General features: G+C 38.6%; 1 protein-coding gene and 1 long non-coding RNA gene across 11 annotated transcripts in view; one reads left to right on the top strand and one right to left on the bottom strand.

The window, feature by feature from the left end:
* LOC120408483 overlaps window positions 1–6,752 on the bottom strand; it is a 46,535-nt gene extending 39,783 nt beyond the window's left edge. For 2 of the 4 annotated variants that reach the window (XR_005600719.1, XR_005600720.1), the window contains exons 1-2: window positions 6,376–6,752; window positions 1,448–1,594 (exon numbers count right to left, since the gene is read on the bottom strand). This is a non-coding gene — a long non-coding RNA (uncharacterized LOC120408483). Of the gene's footprint in view, window positions 1–164; window positions 344–1,302; window positions 1,595–6,375 lie in introns of all 4 variants that reach the window. The other 2 variants (XR_005600717.1, XR_005600718.1) reach the window with 2 other exon arrangements.
* The window catches only part of SLC24A2 (solute carrier family 24 member 2), a 188,764-nt gene continuing 176,958 nt past the window's right edge, over window positions 6,654–18,459 (top strand). For 5 of the 7 annotated variants that reach the window (XM_039545493.1, XM_039545487.1, XM_039545491.1 and 2 more), the window contains exons 1-2: window positions 6,654–6,730; window positions 9,384–10,475. In XM_039545493.1, the coding sequence (XP_039401427.1) occupies window positions 9,540–10,475 (936 nt within the window). In that variant the 5' untranslated portion in view covers window positions 6,654–6,730; window positions 9,384–9,539. Of the gene's footprint in view, window positions 6,731–6,807; window positions 6,837–6,869; window positions 7,353–9,383; window positions 10,476–18,459 lie in introns of those variants that run through there. The other 2 variants (XM_039545489.1, XM_039545488.1) reach the window with 2 other exon arrangements.

Consider the following 18,459-nt stretch of genomic DNA (forward strand, 5'->3'; position numbering starts at 1 on the left):
ACTATGTCATTCTTTCTGTTTAACTTCATAGTGTTTACATTTGTCATTCTTTTTTAGTCCTCTCCTTACACTAATCATAAGTTGTAAAGTATTGAAAAAGTGTTTGCAATTTTAGATGTCACCCATTCCCCAGTTACAATTAGCATTTAAAAGACTTAACATACATTTTTATTCAAATATGCCGCCTTTGGTAGTCATGGTAACCTCCTTCATCACTATCTTCCAGCTTCAGAATGTGCTGCCACAATACTTCTAGATGCTGCCATTCAGGTTTTTTCACTTGGTTCCCTCCTCCCTTCTCCTCATGCACAAAAGACATACACCTGCCCTTGCAAAGTCTAAGCTGTGTAACAACAAGAAAGGAGGCAAAATAAAATGTAAAAAAAAAAGAATACTAATAAGCACCACTGCATGAATCTTTCTGGAGATAGAAACCGATGAAGAAGGATGATTTATCCCTTGGATGACTTCAGCTAGTGTCTACATGTGGTACAGTAAATTAAATATAGCAAATTCTTTCTCTTCTTTTCTTATCTATATTTACACATACCAATGGGGTAGATATGTGATATAATCTTTATTGTCACGATTTAGCAGGCCGATGGTCAGACTACTTGTTAGTTATTTCTTGTCTTCTCACTTAAGAACAAAAATGTTCTATCAGACTCAAATCAGAGTGTGTTTTATTTGCTGAATCTAATTTTTTTATATTTTCCAAATCTGTACTCTGGCATTTTATACTGGGACTAGAAAAATATAGAATTTATTTTTATGATATTTTTCTTGAGGATATTATTCTAATTATGTTACCTAATTATGTTCCTGTCATTGCTACTATGTTGTAGTTGTGTCAGAACATGATTACTTGATTCAGTGTATTCAGGCTGTTAGCTGAGAGATTTTTCTTCTGAGTCAAATAGTTTCTGGGTTAGCTTTTCATTTTATTCTGACCTGTAATTTGTGGGGTTAGTGGGAAGCAGAATTTCTACAAATCTAGAAATATAGTTAATGGCTACCATGCAGGTGTGTACTTTTTCTTCACACAGGACTAGGGCTTTTATTTTCCATAGCCTATTGGATAATGTTGTGGGTATGAGAGATTTTTTGAGGTGTGTCTTTCTGGTCAGTGTGCAAGACTTCCATGGTCCTTGTGTTTCAGGACCTACCTATGTTGGGCCACTACATGAGCATTCAGGCTTGTTTCCAGTAGTTTTTGAAGTCCTAGTGTTCTTCATGCCTCCTTTTCACTATGTCAGCTTATACAAACTGTGGGCCTACCATACAATTGCCATAGGTACTCACATATCCGCTTCAGAGAACCCCTCATTCACTGGAGACAAGTAACAGTTTGGATGTAGGACCCCCAATAATATCTGATCCAACCATGTCTTATACAATTGGATGTGGTTTGTAATTGCGTATCTGGATTGGTTTCTATTTTAATTACTTTTTATTCCTGAGGTGATTCTGGACAGCCAGTCAAAATGGTACACACGTGCCTTTGTATCATCCTGAGCCTCTGGAGAATTTGGGTGATCAGCACGGATTTTCAGTAATAGGTCTGCTGCCACTGGAGATGTCCCGGGAGTATAGTCTGCAATAGATTTAAATATCAACACATGAGCAAACTCTAGTATCTAAGGGTCATCTTCTCTATGTGTGTACTGTTTATTAATAGTATGAGCAGTTCAAGCCCTGACACTAACTTGAAATTATGAAGAACCTGTAAGTATATTATGAACCTCTTCCATGCCCATATGCTCCTCAAACATTCCTACCCTGGTTGGTGTACCTAGTCTTGGCCTCTGATATCCATCTAGAAAAATATTCTATGGTCTTCTAGTCATTTCCATAGCACCCCACTAAGACCATAGCTGCTGTCATCTGCTGAAATGGCAGTAGATTTAGAAACATTGCAAATGCCAGTACTGGGTATGTAAAGTGATGTTATGTCCCAGTTCTACTGAGACGGTCCTATTTTTATTTTGATGTCCCAGTGTCCCAATAACTACTTTTAGGATGCTTGAAATGTCCTGGTTTTTCATTAAATCAATCAAAACATTTGTATTTTTATGTTTGTTCAAGATGTATGGCTATACTGAGTAGAATTTGTTCTCCGTTTGCCTGGAACTAACAGTCCAGTGGAATGAACATTCAGTGTGATGGACAGCAGAACGAAAGGAAAGCAGAACAAGTGGACATACTTACAGAGCTGTTCTTTAGCTCTAAGTGAACACTAACAATATTTGTTAACTGGAGTTTCATTGTAAACTTATTCAGAATATGAATGGCCAGATCATTCCAAATAGAGTTACGTTAGTGAGCTATTGAAACCTGAAGCCATTTCCAAATATTTCTCAGGGCTTGTCTACAAGAACAATTAGTTCATGGCAAGCTGGGGTTTGAATCTACCCTGCACTAGCCTGCTGCAGACTTAACTGTCCATGTGAACGCTGCTGACACACATTACCAGTTTGTTAGTTTGCTTTGATCTAGTTCTCTTTGAAATGGGACTAGATCAAAGCAAGCTAACAAACTATTAATGTCTGGCAGTGGGATCTACATGGACAGTTAGTCTGCTGCAGGCTAGTGCACGATCGATTTACACCCCAGCTTACTGTGAACTAAGTATTCATGTGAACAAGCCCTCAGATTCACACAGTATAGGTCTTAAATCTATTATGTTGCTCCCCCAATGTCTATCTCATCACTAATATTCTGCAATCTCTGCTATACAAGGACCTAATCCAGCTCTACTTAAGTCAATGGAGGTCTTTCCATTGATTTTAGTGGGTATTGGAAAAGATCCCAAATGAAGAAGTTAGAGGATCTCTGTTCTGCTCCCCTTTCATTTATTGAGTTCCAGACTCCCCACCATGAAAATACATACCTGTTAATGCTATCTCTTTGGAATGCTGAAGATGTCATGCAAATAATGCCCTGATGTATATGTGAAAGAATATGCATTACTTCATTTGCATAATTCCCTTCTTCCATCAAATATCTCAATTCCTTGCTCCTCCTCCTTGTCAAATCAATAAATTATCTCTGTCAAACCCATAATTTCCTCATTCGAGTTGCTCCTCCATCCCCTGATATGTCCTTTGTGTATCCCCTACATTCCTCCCTTCAAATTTCCCTCCCTGTCTCGACTCCCTCCCTCCCTTTGTCCAACTGTCCCACCGTATCCCTCTACCTCTGACTCTCCACATCCTGCCCTTTGAGTTTCTCCCCTCTGTCTGTCTGTGTAGTGTTCCTATTCAGGAAAATTAAGCTACTGCTCAAGAAATCGAGGAGTCTCACACAAACTGGAAGATTTAACAGATCAGAAAATATGAGTAGATGGAGTTTTGGCATTTCCAAATGACCCTTCCATCCTGACTCCCCCACACTCACTCCATAATAATATGAGTGGTCTAGTGGGGTGGGGGGTCTTGAAGTAACTGGGTCAGGTTTTTTTTTTTTAATGTTTTGCTCGGTCCAGGTGACATTTAGCCTTTATCATTCCCTGCGTAGAGTAGCAGTACAAGACCAATCTAGGAAGAGATTGTGTGTGTTCAGATGACCATCAGTATTTATTATTATTTTAATTTGTAATAGGAACTATTTATAACATAGAATTAAAGTGCTGTTAAGGTTTCATTTAGAGGTAATTTATATTTTTATTTTGAAAACACACAGCAGTTACCTAATATTGCATAATAAGGCATTACAATTTCTTGAGAAAATATATATGTTGAAAGACAGAGTTTCAAACTGTAAAGTTTGCATCTGGATCTGAACTTGCCCTATTTTTGAGGGAGCTGGGATTTTGGTTTACACATCTCTAATTAGTGTCTGGGCAAATTTTGAAAATGTGTATTAGAGCCATTTCTATTCTTAGAGAAATGGTTACCATTTGATAACTTTTCACAACTGCTTTTTTGTTCTAACACCTAACCCCAAACTTCCCCATCAAGAAAATAAATGGAATAAAATATGTTTAAATTACTTTCCCAATGTCGCAAAAAATTAAAAGTATTAGGAAATACAAAATCATGAGCATTACTTTGTCCTTCCTTCTTGATGGTATGTTCTCTCTCAATGGAATGAGTTGGTCTGCTCTCAATCTTAAGGAGACATTGCCATGCTTTAGCAAACTTTTAAAAAAAATTCTTTAAAACTCATTTTACTAACAAAGTACTTCCTAAATTTTCTGAAGACAAGGATCAATTTTCTAACTTTTAAAAAAAGTTGCTGATTTCATGTCAAATGCAGGACTTCTCCAGCTTTGTCAGACTGTAGACTTGTTCTTGTTCGCATGAAAAAAATTAAGGAGATAAGACTGCCAAGATTTTCAAAAAATGGTTGCCTGAAGTTAAGTCTCTAAGCCCTCATTTAGGCACATAAATAAGTGGTCCAATTTTCAGAAGTGCTGAGCCATCTAGCAGCTCCCACTGGCTTTGATAGAAGTTGTTGGTTGCTCAGCACATCAGGTGCCTAAATATGTATTTAAACACTTGGCTGAAGAAAATAAGACATTTTTTATTGCAATGGGTATAGCTGCTTGGTTGTTGTCTTCCCACCTCTCTGTGCACTTTCCATTTTGCATCTATGCTGTTTGTTTTCTCTTCCTGATCATTATTATTATTGTTCTTATTTATTTATATAGTGCACAAAATATGGTAGGAACTTTGAAAAAGTCCTCCCCAAAGAGTTTATAAACAAAGGGTCTGATTCAAGTTTAAAATCACTCATCACATGTAACTAATCACAATTTTATCTAAATATTCAAATATTACAGGGGAAATCAAGCCACTTTACAAAGCTTCAAAAAAAGTTTTAATTGAGTTCAATTTGATAATCCTATAATATACTTTTTCTATATTTTTCATCCTAGCATGGATAATTGCCAACATATTGGTGTATCTAATGAAGTCTTCCTTGTGATCAGGCTTCCCCGTTTCATCTGACTCATTCAGTAACCCCACACAATTCCATGTCTGTGAACCTCTGTGAACAGAATGGCTTCCATGGGACAGAAATGTGATAGCACAGACTATTGGACTGTGGCATCAGTGAGTGAAACAGAAGGAGAAGACAGCTAAGTTATGTGAGAACTCCTATTTCTAAAAAAATAATAATTGATCTTAGGGCCAGATCTTTAAAGGTATGTCAGTGCCTCGCTCCCATTAATTTAAATAGGAACTAGGCATTTTTAAAATACCTTTAAAAATCTGCCTTTTAATCACATTGGCATGTCAAATTCAGCCTATTTTAGTAGCAAACAAAACAAGTTACCAGTAGCTATCTAGTGGCCTATATGAAATAAGGAAATGTCATAGTCTTGATCCAGCATCCACAACTCCAAATCACCCTTGCAATTGACATTGAGCAGGCAGTCTCAACACAGAGACCAAGGACTAATGGGCTGCAGAGAGCTTTCCTTTCACCTTGTTTCTCCGCAGTTAGAGCTGAGGCATGTTGATGGGATGGGATGGCTCATGTTGCCATTATTTGTGCTGGACCTGTTCTGTGGATGGAGATCTTCAGTCAAGCTGGCTGGGAATTTTTTGACAGGCTGTCGCCCCCTCCCCCCAAAAAAGCCAATTTGTCAAAGTGGAAACTATTGCAAAACAGTGGGTTTCAAGAAATCTCCAGATCACACCCACCCCCCTGGAATATTTGTTAATTGTTAAAACGTCCTATTTTGACATTTTCAAACTGAAAAGTTTCCGTTTTTTTCAGTCAAAATGACACTTTATTTTAAAATGTTAGTAAATGTAGACTAAAAATGGTGAAAGGGGGAAAGGTCAAAAACAAATGAAAGATTTCAAAATTATTAAAATTAAATCTTTCGACTGCCCCAAATCGAAATGTTCTCCATATTTTTGGGTCGTGAAAAATTTTGTGATTCTCACTTTTCCTCCCACTTCAGGCTGGGAAGGGAAATTTTTTGCAGGTTGGGGAAACACATCAGTCTCTATGGCCATATGCAGAGTAGTTTTAGCCCTGTTGATCCCAGGATATTAGAGAGAGAAGGTAAGTGGGGTGATTTATTGGACCAACTTCTCCTGGTGAGAGGGACAAGCTTTCAAACCACACAGAGCTCTTCTTCAGATCTGGGAAAGTCTCCGTGGCCCTGTCTTTCACCATCCCTAACTTCATTGTATGAAGGGGGAGGCAGGAGAGGGAAAGAAAATAGGACAGGCTGATAGGCAGGAAAATCTCATTCTATACTGCAGCGACGTATCTCACAGACTGAGCTGCTAGGCTTCGGGGGGTCCCTGTGACTTTGTGTCATAACCTTCAGCTGGCACATCCAGCGAGGCACATGTGCACCTGCTGGCAGCTACAGACTGGTGTGGGAGGGGAGCCTCCCGCCCCTTGACTTACCACTGTGTCCTCTGTGCCAGAGCGAGGGAGGCAGAGCGGAGAGGCAGCGGGGCGGGAGGGAGTGGCCGAGCCGGAGGAGAGCGGAGCAGGGTGGAGAAAGGGCCGGCGGTGGATGCTGGGCAGCTGGCACAGGTCAGTCTCACCCGGAGCTCAGCCTCTCACTTGGCCGGGGGAGAGGCGGCGGCGGCCGGCTGACAGCAGCATCCAGCACCAACTACTCCCTTGTTTGCCCATCACTTCCAGGCGGGGAGGGGACCGGTCCCGGCTTGTAACCCCGGCGGCGCCGTGCGGGCTTCACTCATGCAAACCCGCTTCTGCCCCAGCCCGGCGCGGGAGAGCGCCGCGCCGCGCCCCGGTAAGTGCTGGGCCCCGCGCTGGGGCTGGGGCGGCGGCAGTTGGGGGGCGCGGGAGGGGGGGGTTCCGGGCTAATCCCCTCACCTTCCCGTTGGCCCTTGGCAGAGGTAGGGAAAGGGGGTAGGACTGCCCCCCCACACACACTGATCGTTTGGTATCTAATACCCCCCATCCTTTTAAATGGTTTCTTTGTGGCCCCCCCCCAATTTGGTTACCCTTCTAAATGAAGCAAACCCACCCAAATGGAGGGAGCAGCTCCTCCTCAGAGCAGGCAAACCCATCCCACACGCTTTTCCTGCTCTAAGGGGGGCTGCCCCCCTCCTCCATGGGGCAAGATATTTCCCAACACACAGCCCCCATCATGGGGTGCCCCGTGATGTCACATGAGATGTAAGGAGATGGTGCAGGTGCACAGCAGTGAAGCTGAAGCTTGAGGTGGGGGAGAAATCAGGAAATCGTTCCCCCTCCCCAAGTACCCTCACCCTTTATATGAAGTGTTGTTCTGAGATTGGGTGTGGGGTGGGGGGCAGGGTTGGAGAAAGGAAAAGTTTTGCAAAGTTGGAACTGAGTTAGTGGTACCTATGTGTGTGTCTGAGACATCTTTGCAATGACCCAGAGGAAGGGTATGTATTAAAAAAGAAAGTCAGTGCAAAGGGGGTTTACCCTCCGTATTCCTAGGTATGTGTTATGTGCAGATATGTATTATCCTATGGGCTCAAATCTCTTGAGCGTGGGTGTCTGTCCATCTATCTAATCGGTATTTTGTAGAATTATCGAAACTGGGGAGGTACTGGGGAGGTCACTCAGTTCACACATCTAGAATTATATTTCTGATTTCCCTTTATAAATATCTCAAGAGAGCTATTTTGATCATTGGTTGTGTAAATTGCAAGCACAGCCACTAACAATATGTTTCTTTATCTTGACTGTTTAATATTATTTGTGGCAGACTGGTGGGGAGTCAATCTAAAATGGAAAATAAAATATCTCCCCTATCGGCTGTAGACAAAATTTTATATCCCTGGCATCATCTGGAAATGGGAACAATTTTTTAATAAAATCAAGAAAAAATTGATCTGACTGTGCAACTGCTGCATGCACAAATATGGATAATATTTGAAATTCTATATTTAACAAGACAGTAATTACTGGTTTTAAAAAGTATTTTTAAATTTATTTTTAACCTTTCATATAATCTGAAATAATCAGACATGTTCTACCTTAATGTCCTGAATAAGTGGCATGATATAAAGTCTTTCTACGTGCATATTCAGTACACAGTCGTAATGGTAATTATTTTTATTGCTTACAGCATAAAATAGCTAATGATTGTATACATCATTTTCTGTATTAAAATATACCTTTGAAAAAAGTTTAAATTCATTAATTTAAACAGCAATTATTCCCAGTAGTTGTTCTGTGTTAAAGCACACTAATGGCCCAATACTCCAAACTCTTTCTTATGTTCTTACTTGCACACATAGTCCCATACACTTCAATGGCAATATTTGTGTTAGTCAAGACTATTTGCTTAAGGGTTTGCAGGATTGGACACTTACGTTTTTAGAAGATATATGTCATGTATGCTTTTACTTTTCAAAAAACAAAGAAAAAATATTGATACATGATATTTTTGTCTTCGGTAGTCCAAACACTTTATGGTGTTTTAGGGCCTGATCCAAAGCAGGCTGAAGTCAATGGGAGCCTTTGTCTTGAATTCAGGGGACTTTAAGTCCATGTGTTAATGGGACATAAAGAAGACATAGATGTATTTGATCTTTATTTCAATCCTATTGTCACCAGAGTTATTCCTACCTAAAATTCAATGATTGTTGCAGGATTGTTTAATTTAAATTTAATGTTTAAATTAAAACTGCTTGAGCTGCAAATAGGTCTGAATAGGACCGTATTTGTCCCTAGGTTAATATTTTTATATATATATTCTCACAACATTTGGGAATTAGGCATTGTTTAATCAGAGTGACAAATAATGAAGAAAAGGAATACTTTTAGTAGTATCCACTAACACAATAGTTTATTCATTTTTAGATATAGTTTGGGGACAGCTCCTAGTCTCTGTTGGAATGATTTGTCATCTGCTATGAGTGACTTAGTTCTGAATGGCATGAAATGGTCTGATTACTGATGAATTTTTATCCACGGGATTTTCCTCCTGTGCAGAATTTATTTTTGTATTAAAACAAACATTTTGTTTCTGTATCTGCTGGAAAGCTTCGTTTTGATTGGATATAATATGACACTACATTACAATTTTTGTTTGCAGTGTTGTAGCCGTGTTGGTCCCAGCCTGTAAGAGAGACAAAGTGGGTGAGATAATATCTTATTTTGGACCAACTTCTTTTGATGGAAGAAACAAGCTTTCGAGCTTCACACAACTTTTTTTCAGTTCTGGAAAAGGTAACCAGAGTGTCACAGCTAAATGTGTGGGATAGACTGATAAGTGTAAGGTGTTAACACACATTGCAGGAGACTACTTAAAAGGAAGTGGGCAATTAAAACCTTTACAGTCACAGGAAAACTGTTTAATATTTTGTATTAAACGCTTTGTTTAATCATGTACAGTAAAACATCTTTTAAAAAGTCAGGTTTCTAATCACGTTATAATATTAATAAAAGTTGTTTTTCCTTTTAAGCATGAATGACGAATATACTCCATCTGAAGCATAACAGTACTTGATTCTGGAAAAGCACGTGAAAGCACCTTTAGCGTTAAAGTCAGGAAGAAGTATGAAAGAACAGTCTGTCTGATACTGAATTTCTGGGCCACAACATCTTGCAGAGAACAAAAAATGGCTCTCTCTAAAAACATTGCTGCAAGTATCCTTGAAGAATGGTGTTTGGAGGAACCACTGTTTAGGTGTAGGAGACATCAGAATGTCAGGAAAAAACTGAGACTGATACGAATAATAGGTCTTTTCATGAGTATAATGGCCATTAGCACTTTCTCTCTTTCAATTAGTGCCTTTTTCAAGATGGAGCCACATAGCACAGAGATGACCAGTAGTCTAGGTAGCCAAAAGTCAATGCATGGGCATCAAAGAACTCTGTTGGATGTCAAGGAACAAAATCAAAATGGCACTCCAGATTCGCCTATTTCTATGAAATATGAAACGGAACACAATAATGCAACAGAAGAACACTCCAAGGGAGAGTACCCAAAAGACCTTTTTTCTCTTGCAGAAAGAAGAAGGGGGGCAGTAATCCTCCATATCATGGGAATGATTTACATGTTCATAGCCTTAGCCATAGTCTGTGATGAGTTCTTTGTTCCTTCATTGACTGTCATCACTGAGAAGCTAGCCATATCTGATGACGTGGCTGGGGCAACATTCATGGCTGCTGGTGGTTCAGCTCCAGAACTCTTCACATCTTTGATAGGAGTCTTCATATCTCACAGTAATGTTGGCATTGGAACAATAGTAGGATCTGCAGTATTCAATATCCTGTTTGTTATTGGAATGTGTGCTTTATTTTCTAGAGAGATCTTGAATCTTACCTGGTGGCCGCTCTTTAGGGATGTGTCCTTTTATATCATGGACTTGATCTTGCTAATAATCTTTTTTTTGGATAATTTAATCATGTGGTGGGAGAGCTTAACACTACTGATAGCTTATTTTTGTTATGTGACTTTCATGAAATTCAACGTTCAAGTAGAAGAATGTGTGAAAAAAATTTTAAACAGGAACAAAGTTGAGAAGGTAACAACGGCAGATTCTGAACAAAAGGTTGGTTATTTTTTAATATGTAGATAAATCTGAAATGCTTCTGTCTTAAGGACCCTTGATATGGTAAATATATGTGACATGGAGGTTTCTAGGTTTTACCAAATATTTCTGTGATTTCCATTATAGTCCACTATATCAATCAACTGGCAAATAAGGCATGTAATAGCTTTTTGAAGCTTGTTTACTCCCAGTAGCTTTTTACTCCATAATAGTCCAAGCCACACAGGTAACCATTCAAAAGTCAACATTTACCATATCATGGTGTTTGAGATATTACAGCCCCCACCCCCACCATACTCTTAAATTAGACAGTAGCTTTAGTATGTCTTGGCAAATGCTGCCTTTTTTATGACTACCACAGCACTTTCTTCACCAGGAACAAGTAAACAAATTTGGAACAATATACAAAAGTACATCTTTTGTAAAATTATCTGTAGAACAGAGAGGATCCTGTTATTTTTCCAGTTATTTGGATTTACATGATTTCATCACTTTTTAATAATTTTTATATGAATTAACTTTTTATTTTTCTTTGCAACATCTCAATGATTACAATGGTAAAGGGCTGGGCCTTTAATTTAAACAAATATCTTTATTGCACATTATCTGTCAGCTGAACATACAACAGTTATAAGCCTCATATTTGGGCCTTGTGATGAAAGCTGGAGATGTTTGCAATGGTATTCAATGGATCTGGTTACCATCAACTTGGTGAAGATAACTATAAAGAGAGAGTCTTTAAAAAGGAGGTATTTAAGCTAATTAGAAAGCTGACTTCATAAATACTGCATGTAGGCAGTGTGGAATTTTGTCTCAGGGCTTTAGAATACTTGTGCAAACTTTGCATGTTGTCATCTGGGTGGGGTTTAGTTGAGAGCCTAGTTGTATATGAACATGAGATGTTGGCATGGGGGGATTATTTACACATAGATGATACAGTCAATTTTTTTCATTAGTTAAAATTATGTTGTTCAGTAAAGTATGATAGAATTAGCCACCATTTTGTGTGTTTCTGCAGCAGCCACAAAATGGTGGAACAGAATAAAATTAATGATCTTGATCTCTCCGTGTCTCTGTATACGTGTGTGTGTGTGTGTATTGTATACACACAGATAGATATACGTATGGGCTCCAATCCTGCTGCTGACAGCATACAGTCAGATTGGTGCACCTGTGCAGAATGCCAACTAAGTTAATGGGGCTTCACATGGTACTGCAGTCCACCTAGGTGCTATTAGTTGTGGGACTGAAGATGTAGAAAATGATCAGAAAAATTTCCATCAAAATAACATTCAATGAAAATGTGAGGGAAAGTGAAATGTTTTTCATTTTCTGACCAGCTTTAGCATATATATATAATAATGTTTATATATAAAGAGACTCCTTTTGGCCTTTGTATTCTATCCATTTTCCCCAAACAGAGCTGTCAATTTTCTCTACATCTCTGTTTGAAAATTAAAAATGGAAGGAAAATAGCAAACAGCTATTTGCCTTAAATAATAAAGGGTCTTTCGAAACTTGTATAAATATGTCTGCTTCTTAAGAATGAATTCTCTGGTTAGGAATTGTAAAGACAATCATATTTTATACTAAACGTGTTTTTGTAGGAAGCGGCTGCAGTATATAGAGTACTCATAATTAATCAGTCCATGATTACCTTATCTATTAATCTTCTTATACAAGACATATGATGTTATAACCTGTCATACAACATGGTTATACTATTTGAAGTTTTTCTCTCATCCAAATAAAAATGGAATCTGTCAATTTATTTGGATTATCCAGGTCGGTCTATTTCAGTCTATAAAGTAACAGTGTATTGGACATACATCATGATAAGGATTTATTTATTCTTTACTGAACAGAAGAATAAAATATTTGAAAGCCAAATAAAGTGTTCTGAATGCACACTAAAGTACTCTTGATAGACTTGACTAATTAGACAAAAGCCATTTTGCAAAGTTCACTCATTTACTATATTTGAATAGTTAATTCATTTTCTTAAAGCTGACTCCATACCCATTTCAGCCTGTGCATTCCATCAGTGGTTCACTCATGTGTGTGTATAGCTAAAGTAAAATGGGTATTAAAGAATCATAAAATTGTCACCTTTTTTCTAATGAAGTTAGCTTTGCACCATATTTGTGAAAAGACTGGGAAAGTGGACCCTGAGAGAATGGATACATATTTGTATGAGTCAGATTGTAAAAGACTTTGGAAATTTCTATTAAAACTTTGAAATAATAATCTATTCATTATCAATATGAAAAAAATTATCAGAATTAACTAATTTGATAATAACAGGGCTGTCATACAGTAAGTGCTTCAATAAGAATCCTGTTGTAATTCTGCATTCATTTATTTACCATTAATCTAAAGTGTTGGATAATTGCTTTGCATTGCTTTTTAAATGGGAGGAGGGGGAAAGGAAAATGCAGCAGCCTGTCCTATAGAAATGTTAAAGGGTTCACTTTGTACAATCATTTCCTAAAGCATCGAATAAAAATTCTTATTGAGTGGTTAATCTCTGTGGCACATGGATGCTTACTCCTCAACCAATGGAGATTAGAAAAGCTGCAGAGGTGGTATTCTTGATCTTTGAAGGCAGGACTGCCTAACTTCCATACTATCCCTTCCTCCATAGGAAAAGTGCTATGGTAAAAAATTATAAAATTAGCATACTTATATTCAAAAGCAACAAATGTAATTGTCCCTAATGCAAAATTGGCTTTTGTTTGATGTTTTTTCTGTGGGGCATGGAATAGTGAGACAGCTTTTTGCAATCACTAGATAGTGATTAAGGGTGTTTTCAGGGACTCTTACTGCAAAGGCTGTTTCATGCTTTTGGGTTTTGCAAGATTTACTAGATAATTTTCCTATTCCTTTTTGTTGTTTCTTCTAAATGTGCAGTACCAGCTCTATCACGGGTAAACTGGAAAGTGGTCAGCCAAGAAAACTGTTGTCTATGGTATTTATCTTTAAGACTTTATTGTAATCTGACAGCAGGTCAACAGAGTTCTGAGAGGTCTAAATAAAGAATCATAAAGCTGGATAGCTGAAGGGTTAAGTGGCTTAGCAACAAATCTCAACCTCAAAGAGTAAAAAATCTAGATGGTCATGATAGACAAAAAATATTTGAAAAGCTTAAAAGTCCTGTTGAAGTAGATGGCAATACTTTGATTATCAGTCCCTTTCAGTAAAAGTCTGCAAGAAACTTGCTACGCTCTAAGAGGGAAATTCACCCCATTGCGGGAGCCCTCATAATTAAGGCTAAAGCAGGGTGTAAGTAGTGTATACAGCACAGGGTGAATTTCATCCTATAAAGAACAATCTTCTGAGTCTTCTGGTGTATTTTTAGTCTTAAATCATTTTGTTTGTCCATCTAGCTACTTGCATAGATATGGTGTAGATCACCCTGCCAGTGTTTAAATATAAATCTATATTAATATCTCCTATCAAATTAAAAATAGGTCTTAATTACATATGAAATCATCTATCTGTCTGTTAGTCTTTCTCAAGGATATTTCTAATGCTTGTGTCACCATATTGTTTAGGTGCCTCTTGAGTTTCACATAGATTTGAGAAGTATAGTTGGCATCAGTAGATTGTGAGCACTGAAGCGCAAACAGAAAGTCTTCTCTTGTTGTATGAATTATCTGTGCAAATGCCTGTGCATCTAGTCAGGAACATCTGCATGCTGAGGGGTTTAAATTTAATGTGGGTTCACTTTAATCCCATGTTTTCCAGCTGTTGTTCTTTAAATTTAAATATCCCTGCCCCCTTTAAAAAAAAAGTACAGGTTAAGAAAATCTGGCAGAAGTTGACGTGGGCAAAGGCAGGCTAACAGTTTAGTGAAATGGATGAGAATGGTACAGATTGCAAGCTCCTTGGGGGTGGAGCCTATGTGGTCCTTAGTATTTTCTACAGCACCAAACATACCAACAGTGCTCAGTGAAAAATTGTCATAATCCTCCTCCTCAATTCCATTCTGCCTTTGGGGAAGCACAACCTGCTGAGCAGCATGGTGAGCTCTGTAAGGGTTTACAAAAAGGAGGGTGAAGGAAGGAGGACAGATAAAAGGGGGAAGAGATCAGAGAAGAGACGCAGAACAAAAGTGGACAGTCAAATGGGGAGGTACAGGGGGATGATTAAAATATGAACATAAGGGCAAACCTAGTAGTGTAGTAGCAGCACATCACAATTCAGAACCAACCTTGGTCTTTGGTTTCCAAGCCAGCAATGGGCTGGAAGTGCTGTGAATGGATGACATACAGCCTGGCATGGAAGCCATAAGTTTCTGACTAGTGACCCTATACAGGAGTAGCATGGAAGAGCTTTTAGAAAGAACCACATTTATTAACCCCTGCCCTTACTAGTTGGATGGAGGGGATAAAAGGAAAGAGGTAAGGATTGAAATAAAGGATGGGAAGAGTAAAACAAAAACCAGCATGGGGGTAAAAGTGGAGAGGTACAAATAAACATACAACTGTACAAAATCTAAGGAGTCTGTTCTTCTCTAAGCTTCACATTCACTGTCACTTCATCCTGGGTAACATCACACTGTATAACGCTTTTTCCCTATAACAGAGAGTAGTGTAACTTGTCTCCGGTTGTTTCAGTCAGTACAATCACATTTTTTGTGGTATTCTGGCAATGATTCAGAGTTTCCACTGATCTGGAGGGGTCTCTTTTTCCCCAAACTTAATCGAACAGCGGTGCCCGGTTCAGTTGGGTGATGGTAACAGGTGCTTTTAGCATTTTTGCTGTGATTTGGTCATCTCCTGCTGCTTTGTTATTTGTCAGCTTCTTGACTGCAGCCCACTTGTGACATCTATATTGGACCATTGTTAATGTCAAGTTGATCAGGTTCAGATGTTTCGAAATCTGGTACTAGAGTGGAGCTGCATCTGTTGAGGACTTCTTTGAAATGCTCTGCCCATCTGTTTTACCTCAGTTGCAAGCATTTTTCCATCTTTGCTTTTTATTGGTCCATTTCCTGTTTTGAAATTTCCACACAGCGTTAAGCCACTTGGTAAACAGCCCTATGGTTTCCTATCCTTTGCTTTTTTCAGTATTTCATTGGTCTTAGAATTTGGTAGCTTTTCTTTCAGTTCTTTTCTTTCCTTGATGAGACACTAGGTCTCTTGGCTTAGCCAATTCTTTGTCTGTCTATTTTGATATCCAAGCTGCAGCTTGAATCACACTGTCCCTGAGCAGTGCCCATTTTTCTACGGGTACAGTCTGTGTCTCGCCATCTTCTGCCTCTGGCAGTGCCTCAAATCTGTTCCTTAGTTCAAACTGGAATTTCTCGCAGTACTCTTTGGTTTTCAGTTTTAAGTCCAGTTAAAACAGCATAAGTAAAGCACATCATTTTAGGTGATGGACCATTTTGAGGAAGGCTTTTTCAGGTTTCAGGTTTTTTGTACAAGATTTTGTGACAAGGATACTCTTTGCTGAAAGACTCAAATCTCATCACCTGGTAAATATCCAAAACCAGATCTGTTTGGCAACTAAAAATAGTATGTGGGTGGCACTGAAATGTTGTGAAATGACATCTGTTTCAGAGAGAATAACATTCTTGACAAATAGGCTTAAAGTTATGTACTAGCCAGTTTTAAATAAGCATCTGCATATTAAGAGAAATTATCTTTAAAATATAAATTATTTTTACTAGTGAGACATGGTTTGAAGTGATCTTATTGCTGACTTTCTTGTTTTGAAAACATTAACATTCAGTGTCACATATGCTACTTTAAGAGGTGCAGTACTCTGTACAGATTTAAAAGACTTGGCACATTACAGTAAATTGCACTAATTGCACCATAAATGACATGCAATTAACAAGTGAAATTTTCAGATATCTTTAGGCAATGCCCTTCTTTCAGATATTTATAATAGAAAAAATTACCCTATTGAATATTACCAGGTTGGATCCAATATATAATTGCTTACGGTAAAATCTTAGTCACCATGCACAACCAGAGTAAATGTGGCACCTACTAAAGCCTTGCGTTTAAGTAACTGTTGTGGGCTGCTGAGCTTACTTTACTCAGCACTTTTCACCAGTGAATCCACATAGTTTGCAGACCTTCTAGCCAGGAACCTACCCTATCCCAGCTTGCTCCCTTCCCTCTAGTGCGACAATGGAGAGAGAGTTTGTGAAGCATTATTTTGTGGTTCATAAGGAGTTCGGAATCTCCCTCCCTCAGCCTTTCCACAGCTGGCCAGTCTGCCTCTTTCCCCTTCCACACACACTAGTCCCACTGCCTTTGGGATCCTGCATGCCTACACAATGAGGAGACTGGATTTTCCTCACCGTTTGAAAATATTGCATCATTAAAATTAGTGGGCCAAATTCTGGCCTGATCAAGACTTAAAGGTGTAAACACAATGACTATCTGCTTGTATTTCTCTTAAAAAGAATTGGGGAGACTTCTATGTAAATCACTGCAGTAGCTCAGAGAGCAATATATGGTGCTTCTAAAGTTACACTAAAGTTACACTTTGGAGTGGTCCTAAACCTTAGGATTCTCACTGATGCACATGATTCTTACTAGCTGTTTCTAGGCAGCAGTTGGAACCATTAAACAGATATTATTCTCAGTTTTTCCTAGCATCTACCATTAATTTATCCTCAGAGGAGCAATGATTATAGTGATTTTCACTTTCAGATTATCTTGTTTTTGTATGTGTTCCCCTGGGTTAGCAGGCTAAATGTGGCAGCATAAAAATGTGAGACAAATAAATGCTCTTACATCATGGCCACCCACAAAGTTTTTGATCATATAACCAGTGTTAATTACAAAGGGGAAAGGAAGACTGAAGATTTAACACCTTTGGTCAGAACAGATCCATCATCTTATTAAAAGAACTATTAATTAAAAACAGGTCAGATAATATTTCTTAAAGCCATAGTAATGGCATTGTAACTTAACATGTACGCGTGTTAAGAGTTTGATTATTTGAGCCATTGAAAACAGCACACATTCCTCTATAACTCCATATTACAAAATGTTTTTGCCCCATATTGTATCATCTTTGCACATTCGCAAATATCTTTTTATATTTAATGTCAGTTTTGTTATCGTAGCATCCAGAGGCCCAGTCTGGATCAAGACCCCATTATGCTAGGTTCTGTACCAGGTGGGTGAGGTAATATCTTTTATTGGCCCATCTTCTGTTGGTGAGAGAGAAGCTTTTGCGCTTACACAGAGCTCTTCTTCAGGTTCTGTACAAACACATGTGAAATCACAGTCCCTGTCCTAAGGAGCTTACAAAAGAAGAAGACAAATGGCATATGACAGGTTTGGAGAAGGAGATGTGGTCCAATGTATACAATTTTCATATAAGTCTATACATGTACTTAGTCACAATCAGACTGAAATACCCTTAATTACATCAGCGCTAATTGGGGCTCCATTTGATAGGGAAAATATTGTATGACACTATGAATGAATTTTACATGCACCTGCTGTAGAACCAAACACAATCAACTAATAACTCTTCATTAACCTCTGAAGACATAGGACCTGATGGGACACTAGACAGGGAGGGCTCTGAGTTACTACAGAGAATTATTTCCCAGGGTCTGGCTGGTGGGTCTCACCCACATGCTCAGAGTCTAACTGATTGCCATATTTGGGGTCAGGAAGGAATTTTTCCCTGGGTCAGATTGGAAGAATCCCTGGGGGAAATTTAAGGGTTGCTTTCCTCTGCAGCATGGGCATGTGTCACTTGCAAGTTTAAACAAGAATAAATGGTGGATTCTGTGTAACTTGAAATCTTTAAATCATGATTTGAGGACTTCAGTAACTCAGCCAGAATTTAGACTCTATTACAGGAGTGGGTGATGAGGTTCTGTGGCCTACAGTGTGCAGGAGGTCCGACTAGATTATCAGGATAGTCCCTTCTGACATTAACGTCTATGAGTCTTTAATATCTATTACTATGGGGGAAATGGCCAGTTGTTTTGCTGCCAATTAGA

Source organism: Mauremys reevesii, linkage group 6 (genome assembly GCF_016161935.1).
Source record: "Mauremys reevesii isolate NIE-2019 linkage group 6, ASM1616193v1, whole genome shotgun sequence".
Lineage (NCBI taxonomy): Eukaryota > Metazoa > Chordata > Testudines > Geoemydidae > Mauremys > Mauremys reevesii.